This window comes from Fusarium mangiferae (assembly GCF_900044065.1).
Source record: "Fusarium mangiferae strain MRC7560 genome assembly, contig: FMAN_scaffold014, whole genome shotgun sequence".
In the NCBI taxonomy this organism is placed as follows: Eukaryota; Fungi; Ascomycota; class Sordariomycetes; order Hypocreales; family Nectriaceae; genus Fusarium; species Fusarium mangiferae.
In genome coordinates, this window is record NW_024573934.1 from 939,596 (window position 1) to 953,745 (window position 14,150).

At 47.4% G+C, this 14,150-nt stretch overlaps 4 protein-coding genes across 4 annotated transcripts; 2 read left to right on the forward strand and 2 right to left on the reverse strand.

Moving 5' to 3' along the window:
• Positions 1 to 104: 104 nt before the first annotated feature.
• FMAN_14880 (uncharacterized protein) lies at positions 105 to 2,094 on the reverse strand (the record flags this gene model as incomplete). Its single annotated transcript, XM_041822812.1, has 2 exons — positions 105 to 854; positions 904 to 2,094. The coding sequence occupies 2 exons, from the start codon at positions 2,092 to 2,094 to the stop codon at positions 105 to 107; spliced, it is 1,941 nt and encodes a 646-aa protein (XP_041688455.1).
• Positions 2,095 to 4,166: 2,072 nt separating this feature from the next.
• On the reverse strand, positions 4,167 to 6,062 carry FMAN_14879 (uncharacterized protein; the record flags this gene model as incomplete). The annotated part of the gene is made up of 1 exon (XM_041822813.1): positions 4,167 to 6,062. One exon carries the CDS (start codon positions 6,060 to 6,062, stop codon positions 4,167 to 4,169), a length of 1,896 nt encoding a protein of 631 aa, XP_041688456.1.
• Positions 6,063 to 9,240: 3,178 nt separating this feature from the next.
• On the forward strand, positions 9,241 to 9,659 carry FMAN_14878 (uncharacterized protein; the record flags this gene model as incomplete). The annotated part of the gene is made up of 2 exons (XM_041822814.1): positions 9,241 to 9,589; positions 9,649 to 9,659. 2 exons carry the CDS (start codon positions 9,241 to 9,243, stop codon positions 9,657 to 9,659), a joined length of 360 nt encoding a protein of 119 aa, XP_041688457.1.
• A 2,075-nt stretch (positions 9,660 to 11,734) lies between these two features.
• Positions 11,735 to 13,986, forward strand: FMAN_14877 (putative DUR3-Urea permease; the record flags this gene model as incomplete). The annotated part of the gene is made up of 5 exons (XM_041822815.1): positions 11,735 to 12,051; positions 12,105 to 12,305; positions 12,354 to 12,624; positions 12,673 to 13,658; positions 13,716 to 13,986. 5 exons carry the CDS (start codon positions 11,735 to 11,737, stop codon positions 13,984 to 13,986), a joined length of 2,046 nt encoding a protein of 681 aa, XP_041688458.1.
• Positions 13,987 to 14,150: the final 164 nt, after the last annotated feature.

The window sequence follows — 14,150 nt, forward strand, 5'->3', positions numbered from 1 at the left end:
CTTTTACGCCTAATTTCTCAGTCTAATTCACAACCCGAACCTGGTTTCCACTCTTGTGCACCGCCTTCCTCAAGACCATGCTTCAAGTTCCCTTGGTTTGGCAGCTAGTTCGACGCCCGCTCAAACCAATTGTTCCAAAGGAAAGACCCATTCAGCTTCAGAACGGTGTCCATGTTCTCCTTCAGGTCACACATCTGAGCCTTGATATCCACATCCTTTGTTGCCTCATCAAGTTCTTCCTGTTTCTGAGCAATGTCCTTTTCAGTTTGCTTCAGTTTCTCAACGATCTCCTCGTAATGTTCGTGAAGGATCTTTCTGCCTATCTCAGACCCATTGGCGAAGCTCTGGTCCATCAGCGTCTTGTTGTATTGACTCATGTGGGCAGAAAGGGCATCTTGGTTGTCACCTCGCAGGCGGTCCAAGGGTTCGAGGCTCAAATGACGAACGGGCTCGGATTTAATCTCTACAGCAGCATCCATGCGGGTCAGTGCTTCGGCCAAAGTGTCCTGCTCGATTTGAAGGCGGCTCAGCGTGGCCTGGGCATCTCTTAGGCCATCACGGGCGCGGTCTGCGGCAATAGCCGCAAGATGTCTATCCGTTTCGAGAGACTCGGGCGTCTTTTTTCGAACATGTTCCATTAGCATTCTATGCTCCTGCTTTTCAATTACTTTCTTGACTTCCTGTAGGAGATAGTCGCCGTCGTAAGACTTAGATTCCTTGATCTTTTTGATGAGATATCTGCGCTGGCGATTCGGATTGAGCGATTTGGGGCAGGGTTTGTTTCTCAGGGCGTGTCCTAGACAGGACAGGACGTGAATTCCGCAGCTGATGTTATCCTGTTGTGGAGTGCAAGCCTATAGATAGAGGTCAGCATTAGTCTCTATGGCAGGAGGAGCAACTGACGGTGACATTGTTGAATCGCAGCTGGAACTTGTGTCCGACGGTCTCATTCCATTTCTGGAAGCTATCGCACACGGCATTGAACCGGTCTTTGCCCTCGGTCGAGTCATGGTGATTGAGTACCATCGAGTTCGCATCGTGGTCGATTTCAACGATGGCCAAGGTCCAATGCTTAGGCTTTTGATGATGGATCGGGAAGCAAAGCATGGTATACCCGTCGAGCTTGATGTTGTGGCCAGCAGTTGTACCGTCAACTTTGAACCAGAGAGGGTCGAGGAGTTTGACCTTTCCTTGTTCCAAAGGGTACCAAGAAACGAGAGCTTTGGTCAGGAATTGGAGTGTGATATCCATGAGTTTCACATTGGTGGTGAGCTGCTTATAAATAGTGGTGGCTGGGTCGACCACCTCTTCTTCTCCCTTAGACGTTTCGGCACGCTTCGTGGATCGCTGTGGGTTCATCGCACTGGATTCTTTCTCTCTTTTGCGCTTAGACGAAGTGACAGCTGGTGGTTGGGTGAAATGACGAGAAATGTTCATTTGTGGGGGTCGGGCTTCAGAGGGGTTGTTAGAAACAGCTGATCTCTGCTCTCGGGGTTCCTGGTAACTGAAAGCGGAGATCGGAGAGGTTCTCTTGTCGTTGTTTCCCACGACCTTGGTTGGCGATTTGACTGGCGACCCGGGGCAACCACCCAAGATGACACTTGGGCTTCGCATGGGTTTAGTGATGGCCTCAATGTCGTCATCATCGCTGCTGTCGCTCTCAACATGGTCACTTCCCACGTACACACAGGCATCAGGTTCAGTCTCTCGGGACTCTAAAGTGATTCCCTCTGATGGGCCGCCAGCTTCTTGAGGACTCTGAGAACGCACAATTGCTTTGAGGTTAGTGAGGGCGGCTCTCGCGATCTCCTTAGTCAACCGGAGAGACTCTCTGGGATGCCGGCTAACGCCGGTCCAAAGGACATTGTAGGGTGGGGCCTGACTCCACAGGGATGGCAGCTCGATGCCTTTTTCTTGCGCAAGTTTAGTGATCTTGACCAGGGACTCGACTGCACTGCCACTGAGTTCGTTCTGCTTGGGGGGGTTTTCATGCGCGGAGCGGACCTCGTCGAGGAGCCAACGCTTGCCTCCCCATTGTTGGTCAAGCCATTGCTCTTGCCGGGCTCTGGTGATCTTGGTGGGTGAGGTCGGCATGATGAGATCACCTGAACTCATGATGTTAAGGTTAGGACGAAGGCAATGGTTATGATGGATTGCGAAAGGAGTGGGCTGGAGTGAGGAGAATTGTTTGAAGGGAGTTAAGTCGTTTGCAGAATTTATGATGGGGTGAAGGTTAAGAGTATAATGAGCAAAAGGCGAGCAGGAAAAGGGGTGGGTGGAGCAGTATCCTAAGTTTAGGCTGCATTTGAGAAGGTTAGAAGAGTTTAGGGCAAGTGAGAGGAGAGGAGCATAAACTTGTGATAAGTTTAGGGTTGATGTACCTTTATATTTGTTGAAGACAGGAAGAAGTATTGATGGTTACGAACGAACAGAGGACCTCGGAAGATATCCTGTTCGTAAAGGGTTCCTGTGGCTTCGAGGTTCGATCTATCGTTAGGTGATGCCCAAGATATTGTGAAGGCAGTGATGTAGTGTTGAAGCAAGCGGTTCCGTATTCAGGGAGCGTGGTAGATGCAGAGATTCACTGAGGGCGATGAGTTGAAGGTTCTGTACAGTGAAGATCTGCAAAGTCGACAGTCAAAGAGGGGGTCGAGAAGATGAAGTGATGTTGAGAGGACTTGTGCGTGAGGCGATGATGCGGCTGCGATCGATTGAGGGGTTGATCCGGATTGGAAGGGAGAAGAGCGAGTTAGACCGAATTGTATCTAGGTATCATGTCAGTAAGAACTCAAAGTCTGTAGTGGAGGGGAGAGCGACTGCAATAAACCTGATGTCGGAGCTTGACGGCATCGATGGTCGAAGAGTAGACGTAAGAATGAAGGTTGATACTTGAGAGGATAACAGGGAGGCGGCTTTCAGTGGATCATATGATGATGCTCGAAAGGTAGTGACATTGAGTCACTGTGTGAGGTCTTGTTCTTGTTGTTGGCCATGTGAGAGACTGCCTGAGCTGTTGCGTCAACAAAAGTCGTTGATCCTAGTAATGTCCTTTGCGACCTCTTGTGATGTTCATCTTATCTGCGGTTTTCACTTCAAACCCCCAAGTGAAAGCAACAGCTCAAGAGAATATCTTCAAGCTATTGTGTCCACTTCGTTAGGCCATAGGCAGGATCCTGAGTTCGCGCTGAACGAGATATCCATGGTTCATCGCGATGGCAACATAACAGAGAGAGAGATCTGGTGCTGCCGCTTCTGATGTCTTCACTCTCGTTTCCTTTAGCATCGACACCATGCGATGTTCAGTCCACGAGTCAGTCGGTTCATTCTGATGATTGTCACATACGAATCCGCTGCTGAGGCTCGATATTTGAGAAGGAGCTTCGCGATCTGAGGTCTCATCGCGCATGTTTTGAAACGCGGACGCAGCCATGACGAATCATGCGCAGCCATGATGAAAGCTCTTCTGACTGTTGTGACATTTTTGTCGTCGCTTGAAGAGACGAGTACGTTGCGACCGGTAGAGGACTTCGTCTAGTTGCAGACCCGAAGTGGCAGAATGACGAGTTTCGTGCGGTCAACAGTGGATGAGTCAACAGGCATGGCACGGACCATGATCTCTGCAGGGTAGCTGGACTTGCGACCAGGAGAACAGATCGATGGAAAACAGGACAACCGTCCCCAATATTGTGGGGATTATTTAATAAAAACTATTAGTAGATATTTGGCTTTGAACTTTGAATCTTTCACGAAGAATTGAGGTGAGGTGTAGCTTGGAAGGGTTGGAAGATCATCGATGAAACAAAAAACTACGCCGAATTTACAGTTTTTCCCCACGATCACTATCGTTCGAAAGCAAGCAATTCCTCTTAGGAATGACAATAAAATACAGGTACAAAGTAAGTGCTATTATTAACGATAGCACTGTACTCGCTGTCCCGATCATTTTCATAATGCTTATGAGCCTTTAGGCTCCTGTTGTTCGTTTTGCTTGTGATTCTTGAATCGAAACTGATACGCTAAACTGAATCCAGCAGCCACCGGTTCGCGAACTTTACCATGAGCGAGACGTTGATTGGCTGACGAAGACGCGTCCTGACACTCCTCAACTTTGAACAAACAACATCCCACGAAAGAAAATCGCCATCCTGTTGAGATTCAACCCGTAGCTACGCTATATCACTGTCACTTTTGTCACTACTAGTATACGCACGATCGCGCAATTCATCCAATTGCTTCCTCAAAACCTTGACAGCCTCTCCTTCAAGCAAAACCCCATTTTCAAGCGATCGACCTTGGTGAATCATGTTTCTTTGTGTTGGCCAGAAGTATGACGTCCCCAGATACGCGAGACTATCGTCTGCGATGATCGCGTTATAGTGCGGTCGCGGCTCCCACCAGCCGACATCTTCCACCGTCAGCCGCTTGCCGTAGCGCCGCATCGCTTGGGCAAGAATTCTTGATGACGCCGCGTCTATTTCACGGACTTGTATCGTTACCATCACGCCGTTGGCTGCGCGTCTCACCAAGAGTTTCGTGATTTTTGGATCAACAAGTTCTGAAACGCTCACGAGAAGATCGCGACGAGCACCGCGCAGTAGTGTATGTTGCGCGCGACTAATGTAGGTCAGACTCGCGATGGGGTCGTTTATTATAACGCCCAGACTAGCGAGCTGTGATCCAAGATGAGCCCGACGTTCATTGCTCACGCCACCGAGGATGGCTTCTTGCATGTAGATCTGAAAAGCTTTTGCTGCCGTGGGCGGAAGCTCGATGGAAAAGTCGGCCTTGTCAATTGGCTTGGTATCTACGATGGCTCCGGTGCTGAAGAGTGTCCTGTCGTCGATGACTATCGCTTTGGCGTGCACGACTTGGCGCGTTGGACCATCAACGCCAGTGAACATATCGATGTGAATTCGATTGCACTCAAGAAGCCTGACATACTCCCTGCAAGCTGGCGTATCCTGATAAATCGTAGGCCCCAATTTTGAAACCACGATAGACATGATCGCATCTGGATTGTACTTTCGAAATTCAACCAGCGCGTCGACTACAATCTTGGCATCGCCTTGATCGCACATTGAGAGATTCAATATTGTCAATCGCCGTTGCCGAGGGGTCTTTGGACAAGGGACTGTGCACTCTCGGATAAACTTCTCAAAGACGACAAGGTGATCCAGGCCATTTGTGAGAAGCGGTACTGGGCCTCGTGGTAGCGTACCAAACATGAGATCACGATCGCTTGTGGGCAATCTCATCGCTTTGATAGCTTTAACACTGGTTGCCCGACATCGAAGCTTATCCTCGCAGTAAAGAAAAGCATCAATGTCGAAGCAACCACCAAAGTCGGGACAATTGACCCTCACATATGACGGCGCGATCTCATGGGGCTCAATGGCGAATTTAATAAGACACAATCCGTCTAGAGCGTGCTTGGCTACCAGTTGGCCTTCTTTCTTAACCTCGATCTGGAACGGGCCATAAAGCTCACGACCTCGTAACCGAGCTTCGAAAGTTGTCCCAGCAAGCAATGGCTTGTGAATTCGCTGTCGGGATGCGGTTGGGATCATGCGTACAATGCCATGCTTAATCGGGCCCAACGTATGTTTCCCTCTTGAGCCTGGAAAGATTGCCCGAAGATTGTCTGGTTCATCAATGGCTTTCTGAATCTGACCCTTTCCCGTCCACCGCTTGAGATGAAGGACACGCCGGGGAGGTTTGGTGAAGTCAAGGGGATCGGGAATAGCCTCAAGGTAATCGACTTGCCACGTCACGCCGTCCAAGATGGCGGCACGTCCAGCGAAACATTCGATGCGAATGTCCAAGTGTAAAGCACATTGATCTCGTAAAATGAGTTGTTGGTGAGAGTTCACACCAACCAGGTCATATACATGGCCGTTATGCTCAATGGGTGTTGGTGCTCTGGCTCGCTCACTTCGAGACCTTGCATATATTGGCGAGAGTGGATCTAGGGAGCCAAGTTGCCATTTCGAAAGAGGACTATCATAATAAAGGCACCTATCATTATTTGGTAGGCTTGGCTTGATGAAGTTGTTGTATCTCATAGTAGCTGGTGATGTAAAGAAACACAAAATGGTGTCCAAGCTCAAGATAAGATGGGCATAGCGTCAAGTAAAGTATTTGCTCGCGTGAGCACTAATCGACTTATGGCTGTCAACTTTCGACGACGCCCAAAGCGCGGCCCGAGATCAACACCGGGAGCCAGAAACTGGGCTAGATGGGCTAATGGGCTACACCGATGATCGTACATGTCATTGTCTTCGCTTCTCGTTCCTCGTTGGTCAGACGATTCCCGAAGAGGCTTGAGCTGAACGAGCTGAAATAGTGGAAAACCCTATTCGGTGTTTCCATCCATTCGTTTGGCGTGAGCGAGCCTGAGCAATATTGACGTAAGGATCGTCAATATGGGACGGCATACAAGACAAGATCTGCGGTACCCCACAACATGGCGCTTGGAGCCACCGCCTCGAGCTGGTAAGTGCCAGTCTTAGCTCCATCCAAGTGTCGATCACTTTACGCCAGTTTCGGAAGATTACCTATGATTGGGCATGAGGACGGCAGGATCTGAGGAGTTCAGCCAACCTCTTTGTTTGTAGATCACACAAGAAGACGACGGGAAAGACACGTATGCAATATATTGGGGAGAGGTACGACAATTGTCTCGTAGTACGGGGTCAAATTTCAACATTCTCCGTCAGTGCTACACTCAGTGCTACGGGCTTTCCAGAAAAGGGCCGAAGAAGCAATGGGAGCATTTCCAGCATCCCAAAACGCGGCGAACATTGCGAGGCGTTTCAGGAAACTGATTTGGTCTGAGGTTAAGACTCTGCCTACCAATTGCTCGCAGTTGCAGTCCAGAAAAACGAATAAATTGTGCCTATTAGACCAGTCGGTAAATGTAATTCATTCCTAAAATGGGAACTGTTCTGTTCCAGTTGACTGGGGGCATTCCTCTCAATTTCAAGCATGTTGCAACGAGCTCTGCTACACCAAAATCGAGAAACAGATTCATTTATTCCTATGGGATAACATGAAAAGTCTTCAAATCTCGAAAATACATTGTCATCAATACTCTGGTTACTTTACATGTAGCCAGGATGCAGCAACATGGGCAGCTCCTTGTTTCCAGGGTACATAAAGTAGCCTAAATGCCATTCAAAGTTGAAAGAATACAGGCCAAGAAGATTTGCCTAGGCAAGGGAATTTGGTCCGGAACAACCTAGTTCTCGTTGCGCCATTCTGACCTCATCGTAGATGTAATTAGGGGCATTCCGAATTCACTCTAAAGAGACTTCGCTCAACGAATATCTCCCAATTCTTCGAGACGAGAAGAGAGTGACCAAGTAAGTCTTTTTTTGGCCGAGTTATCTAAAGCATCTGCATCGTTTAGGACTTTTGAATCACATAATTGATACTGAAGCAGTCCTTTTATGCCTTAGAAAATAAATCTAAAGTTCTCTACATAAGTATTATTATTATAAGTCGATAGGCCTAATAGCTGGTGGATTATAATATTTTGAATAATCCATACCCCGCCAACGAGATCGACGCGGATCACGATTCTGGCTGCATCATGGTTTGCCCATATCCGTCCAATCTTATTCTCGATGGCTCATCTGTGGCCTGGACAAAAGAGTTATCTTCATCGGAGCAATAGAGAACAGCAAGCACACACCTTCGGGCACCCTCTTGGCATACAAAGGTCACTAATAGTAGCTACATAGGTCCCTTTCTCAACACCGATCGCTTTACCGTTAGAGTAGGAACATGGAAAAACAGAATTTCCGCAACGACAGTGTCTTACTGCTGAGAGTTCCAATTCAAGATCCCAACTTTCGCATGGGCGCTATTGAGAATGTCGGATCATACAGCTACAGAGTTGAGTCTCAGCCACCATTCCGATTTGGAGGCTACCAAACCTCTTCTCTGCCTTTAAAACACATTTATCTGCAGTCCTTCTGTATTTATGGGCTCCTAGCTCTTGAATTAGGATATGCCTCTTCGCGTTCAATCTACTACACCTAACCTGCACCAAGTGGCATGGGCAGTTGAGACCTGGTCTGATAGCGAGATTTACAAAGTCATCGGTATTTTCATCGCTATTTGCCCACCAGTGCCTTCAAGTGAGGACTTTCCCTAAAGTCAAGGCCCAATCTTGACTTGGCTGGGATGTTAGAAGTAAAGAGGCACCCAATAGCCGGTGAAAGGAAACGTGATGGAAACCATGAGATTTGAGACATTTGTTTATTGTGGCTGGCTGAGGCACTTGCCCTGCAACCCGCCGGAAGAACGTTTTAAGCATTTGTCTTCGCCAAGATTGCGCTATGACCTATTTGAGAGGATCATGTGTGATCTGGCTGCATTAAGCTATCGCCGAAACTATTTGACTCTGGTTGTCTAGACTGGTCTAAAGGTGGGGAATTACTGCAACATTCATAGGCACATCCGCCTTTTAAGTAACTATCCTGAAAATAAAACCAAGATGCCGTAGATAAAAAATCAAAAACAGATAACAGATAGATGGGGCTACTCTAACGGCAACTGAGAATTGCAGCTCTGGCCCGGCTCTTACCATCTAACGTTAGTTTTGACTTAGCCCCACTGTCAGTCATGCCCTACTTCAGTGTGGACTTATCCCTCTTTTGGCTTGATCTAACTTGGAACAGCCGGGAGATGCTTCCAGCTTGTCAATATGAGAGGAAAATTCTTTCAGGTTAGCATATGGGTATTTGGCGAGCTGGCAATACTCTAATGGTATTAGAAAGCGTTTCGATGGCCTTGACATTCCAGTAGCGCCATGTCTCATGGTTATGTTAGCTTCATGCGTTTCTGCCACATATAATATTGTACTAGTGTTTAAGCTTGTGGCGAGCTGAATAGCACAGGACGCTCTATAGTGACCCATAGTGAGAGTCAAAGATGGGCTAATTGGGATAGAATTTGCTTAGCCACAGCGCACCAACCGAGCTGAGCTTTGCCAACTGGATAAACTGATCTCATGATGCCTCCATGGAACTCAGCATCATTCGTTGAAATTTCCGCCTCCATAGATGCTTAGACTTAGGTATGTTGTTATCATTATGTAAAGAAGAAAGAAGGAGAAATGCATAAATAGGGCCTGCATCCCCCTTTCTCCTCATCATTTTCTTTCCAACTCACTCTACCATCACAGCATAATTATCTACTCTCATACACTACTTCGTTTAGCAAAATCACTTCATTATGGCTCCATCTCGCTCTACCCATTGCACCATCGTCAACAACACTTCGCTCACGCTGAATCTTACCGGTAGCGGGTGCGACCATGGCCAATGGACTCTGAACTTTGGCCCTTCCGATACTGCCAACACTATCCCCGCTAATGACAAGAAGACTTTCCAAGCCGAGTCCGCTGGGGTCATGACCGGTGACCAGGGGTGGGCGAAATACGGCAGTTCCGCTGGTGATTTCAAGTTTAATTTCGACAACCCTTTTAGTGGTTCCAACGGGTACAGTGAGAGCGCGCCCGCTGGCTATAGTATCAAGCGTGAGGGCGGTAGTGGCAATGACGCTCGTGTTACCTGGACTATTCGTGAGTCTCACCGTTATTCGCATATTAAATCTATTAATTGGATGCTGACATTTACTCAGAACACAACTAAGAGTGGTTAGCGTGATGGAATATGAAGTAACTCTTATGTTAAAGTCTGTACAATGCAATATCAGGAAAATAAGCATCCAGGTTATAGCAAAGAACTTTGTGTTCTATATATTATATATGCCCTTGGCTATGTAGCTTGGGATTGTATTTTCTTTGTATGATGCTCTTGTTGTGAATGTGGAATGTGGATAAATCTCTACTAACTAGCTATATAATATTAGTCCTACTAGGCTTTATGCTAAGGCGTAAAGTTAAAGAAGCTGCTATCATTAAAATAATTCCCATATCCTAGGTAATCCAGGGTCACTTTCATGGTCATCCATGAAGACACCATCGTCTCTACTTAAGAGGCGAAGATTTAGGTTCCCATCTGCTTGAATCATCTATCGTCAAAGGACATTGAGTGAGTCAATGTAGTCCATTCTACCTTGAACGCCAGGCTCAACCCCGTCGAGACCATTAATGGAAATACAGAATCTGTGGTGCTAGAAAACTTCCGCGTACCTAAAACGTGTCTCTAGAGGGTTATTAATGGCAGACAATGGGATTTGTTGCTGGTTCTCAACCTTGGAGGAAGCATGTTTCACTCGACCCCACTGGACAGGTGAAACTCCAGGTATGAGATCAGGCCGCTCTTGTGATACGTTCGTGAAGCATTGAGCGGCAGAGTCCGTCTAATGACTTCTGCGCTCTCGATCTATTCTTCCAAAAGAAGAATGAAATGGAAGCAAACTTCTTTGCACCTTTCAAACGAGTTAGCTAAACATATTTTGTACGAGTGTTAATCGTTTCCAATCCATTTAGTCAGTTGGTCTTTCTTTTGTGATGAGAACGTATGAAATTTATTATTGTTGATTTTCTAGATCCCGAGTTTCAGGTGATATGGAAGATTGACGTTAATGAGTCTTGTGGTAGTCTTTTAATTGGCTCTCCAGGCCTTCGATGTCTTCAGCCTTGGCATTCGCCTTGACGGCAGGTTGTAGAGATCTGAAGGGACAAGGCGAAATTTGCTTTGGTCTAACTTCATTCAAAGCTCTGACTAATTCCGTTAAAGTTCTTCTCCACTTCTTAGCAATATCCAACAATGACTCGCTCGAGAGTCAATCGAGTTGTGTATGCTGTAAGCTATTTTTACGAGCTTGAGACCCGCTTCAACAAAGGTCAAGATCCCAGACGCTGATCCGATCGCCGAGACGGGATCCACGATAAGAGAAATGCGGGATTTGGAGTGAAATTCCAGGAGTCAAGAATAGACCGACCAGTGAGTTTAGAACGATAAATTCTGCTCGTCTCCTTCATTCTATAAAATCCCCGGCCTAGACTTAGCGTCAGCCTGCAATGATGGCGAGGGGAAAGATCATAGTCTTCTTGCCGGCCTCACACCTCAGTCTGATTATGCAAAGTCATCTAATAGACAGTGTTGCTGCGTTTTGGCCTCAGGTATTAAATATTGAGAATTCTCACTGCGCCCTCTGATCTACCAATAATCTTCACAATATTCCAGCTGTATATAACATGCATGGAATGCCTGTCCCCACCATCTGACAAGGGCGCATTTGCCATCTAGAACCTAATTATTGATTTGTTGCATCTGAATATGCTAGTTCCTAGATAAGCTTGGGGATAATATTCTTCCGCTTTTTCTCACATTGTTGCTGAATGGCGTGACGGCGATTGGCACTATCGCCATCGCTAGGAGCTCTCACGCCATACCCCATGAACATATGAAGACTACTCTTATCGCCTATCACAAGCTCCAAATTTCACAAGCACACCAATAATGATATAATTTAGATAGGAAGAAGGGACTAGATCCCGGGATTCGGAAGATAACCGGTCTGGCGGAACTCCATCGACTAATGAGATCCCCCACTGACCTCCACGGTTCATCAGATTGATGCCCGGCAGTTATCTAGCAAATGATAGTCCATTGCATCATCAAAGCTATACAAACGACATGGATTCGTTCCTGCCGATCGCTCAGCATAAAGCTATCACACGGACCCCCAAGCCCAAAACGCCGAGAAGTCAAACCGAACTGCTGGATCTTTCACATCCCCAAGACTCTTGGCCAAAATGTCGCTTCACGTTCGAGCGAATGCAAGCGAGAATGGCATTGAGCCACCGCTTTCTCAAGCCGTCGGCTATGTCGTCGTTATCGCGATTGGATTCCTTATCGCATTTATCATGATGTTTTTGACTCACATCTTGAAGAAGACTGTTGGTGAAGATAACAAGACGACTGAGATGTTCATGACAGCCAACCGAAGTGTTGGCACTGGTTTGACTTCGTCTGCTGTTATCTCGTCTTGGCTTTGGAGTACGGCCATGCTTGGAAGTACTCTTGTTGGATACAACTTTGGTGTCGCTGGACCGTTCTGGTTTGCAGCTGGGTATGTACCCTGCCCCTGCGGTCATTTTTTTTGGCGTTGTTGACTCTTATCAGATGCTCGCCCATGATCGTCTTTTTTGCTTTACTTGGTATCTCTTGTAAGCTCAGAGTACCCGAAGCGCATACACTGCTCGAGATTGTCCGTATACGATATGGAACGTCAGGTCATATTGTCTGGATTGGTCTGTGCTTGATCAACAACATCATCGCTATCGCAAACATGCTCCTTGGCGCAAGTGCTGCTATATCCGCGCTGTGAGTTGCCTCTCCTGCAGCTACGTGGTCACTGACTAACTCGATTAGATCCGGCATTCATATCATCGCTGCTACCTTCTTATTGCCCGTCGGCGTAGTCTTGTATACCTTTGTCGGCGGCATCAAAGCGACTTTCTTGACTGATTACTTCCATACCTTCGTCATCACCATCATCATATGTTTCTTCACCATCAAGGCTTTCCTCGTCCCCGAGATTGGATCACCTGGCGGTCTCTATGATCTGATCGTTCAGGTTGGAAAGGACCATCCCGTTGCTGGTAACCACGATGGATCATTCTTGACCATGACTAGTAAAGACGTGAGTTAGCTACTTGGAGAGAATGGGACACTTTCTGACAGCATGCAGGCTATATACTTCGGCATCATCCACGTTCTGGCCAATTTCGGTCTCGTCATCATGGACACTGGCTTCTTCGCCAAAGCCTTTAGTGCTGCACCTCAGGCTGTTGTACCAGGCTATATTATTGGAGGCATCGCCTACTTTGCCATCCCATGGTGTCTCGGCACTTTGATGAGCTTTTCCGCTCTCGCCCTTGAAGATACTCCGCGGTTCCCGACATATCCTCGTCGCATGTCTTCAGTGGAGATCTCGAATGGTCTCGTGTTGCCTTATGCCGCGATCGCAATCGCCGGAAAAGGCGGTGCTGCCGCCGTTCTGTTGATCACTTTCATGGCTGTCACTTCAACCATCAGCGCCCAGGTCATCTCGGTGTCATCCATCATCAGCTTCGACATCTATCGCCAATACTTCAACCGCGGCGCAACTGATCGTGACGCCATTCGGTGGAGTCACATCGGCGTCGTCTTCTTCGGTCTGTTTTCCGCCGCCTTCTCCACCGCCCTCTACTATGGAAAGGTTGATCTTGGATGGACTCTGTACATGCTTGGTGTTTTGACATGCCCTGGTATCTTCCCAACCGTCTTTACTATTCTATGGAGAAAGCAGTCAAAGATTGCTGCTATCGTCTCACCTCTTTTGGGCATGGCAACTGGTATCGCTGTTTGGCTTGGTTCAGCATCATCGTTATACGGTGAAGTCACAGTAGCGTCAACCGGAAAGTCTCTTCCTTGCGTTTACGGAACTGTTGCTTCTGCTTTGAGCCCAGCCCTTTACTCAGTCGTGATCTCCCTCATCAAGCCTGCCAATTACCAATGGGCTGATTTTAGAAATGAGCGTCTCGCCTTCGACCAGGTTGGTTCAACAAAGGAAGAAGTGAGAACACACGAAGAAAAGGTGGCGAGCTACACCGCCGACAAGGCGAAGCTCAAGCATTGGGGTACTCTTGCGGCAATTTGGTCTGCTGCTACATTCTTGGGACATTGGGTTCTATGGTAAGATACACTTTATCCCCGGTTCAGCATAACATGGACTAACAGACTAAACCCCAGGCCTCTTCCGATGTACGCAGCCAAATATGTCTTCGGTAAGAGCTTTTTCGTTGCTTGGATTGTTATCGCCATTATCTGGGTATGGGGAACCATGTTCGTCGCAGGCTTCTACCCCATCATTGATGGTTGGCCTCAATTGAAGACAGTTTATCGGGGGTTGAGGGGACAGGGTTCAGTTGAAGGCGAGCCCAAAGAGGTAGTTCAAAATGCTCAGAGTGATTCTTCGATCACTGAGAGGGACGAGAAAGGGAACAATGGGATCCTGGCCTGAAAGTAACATGACAGCGCACTTGATAGACTATATACATAGTGGTCGATCATTCAGATTCTCCATAGACATAATTCTAGCATATGTATAAGACAATGGGCCATCTTTCTTTGAGAGTAATTGAGAAAGGAAAGCATTCGCGATAGGATTCAGTGACAGCCCCGATC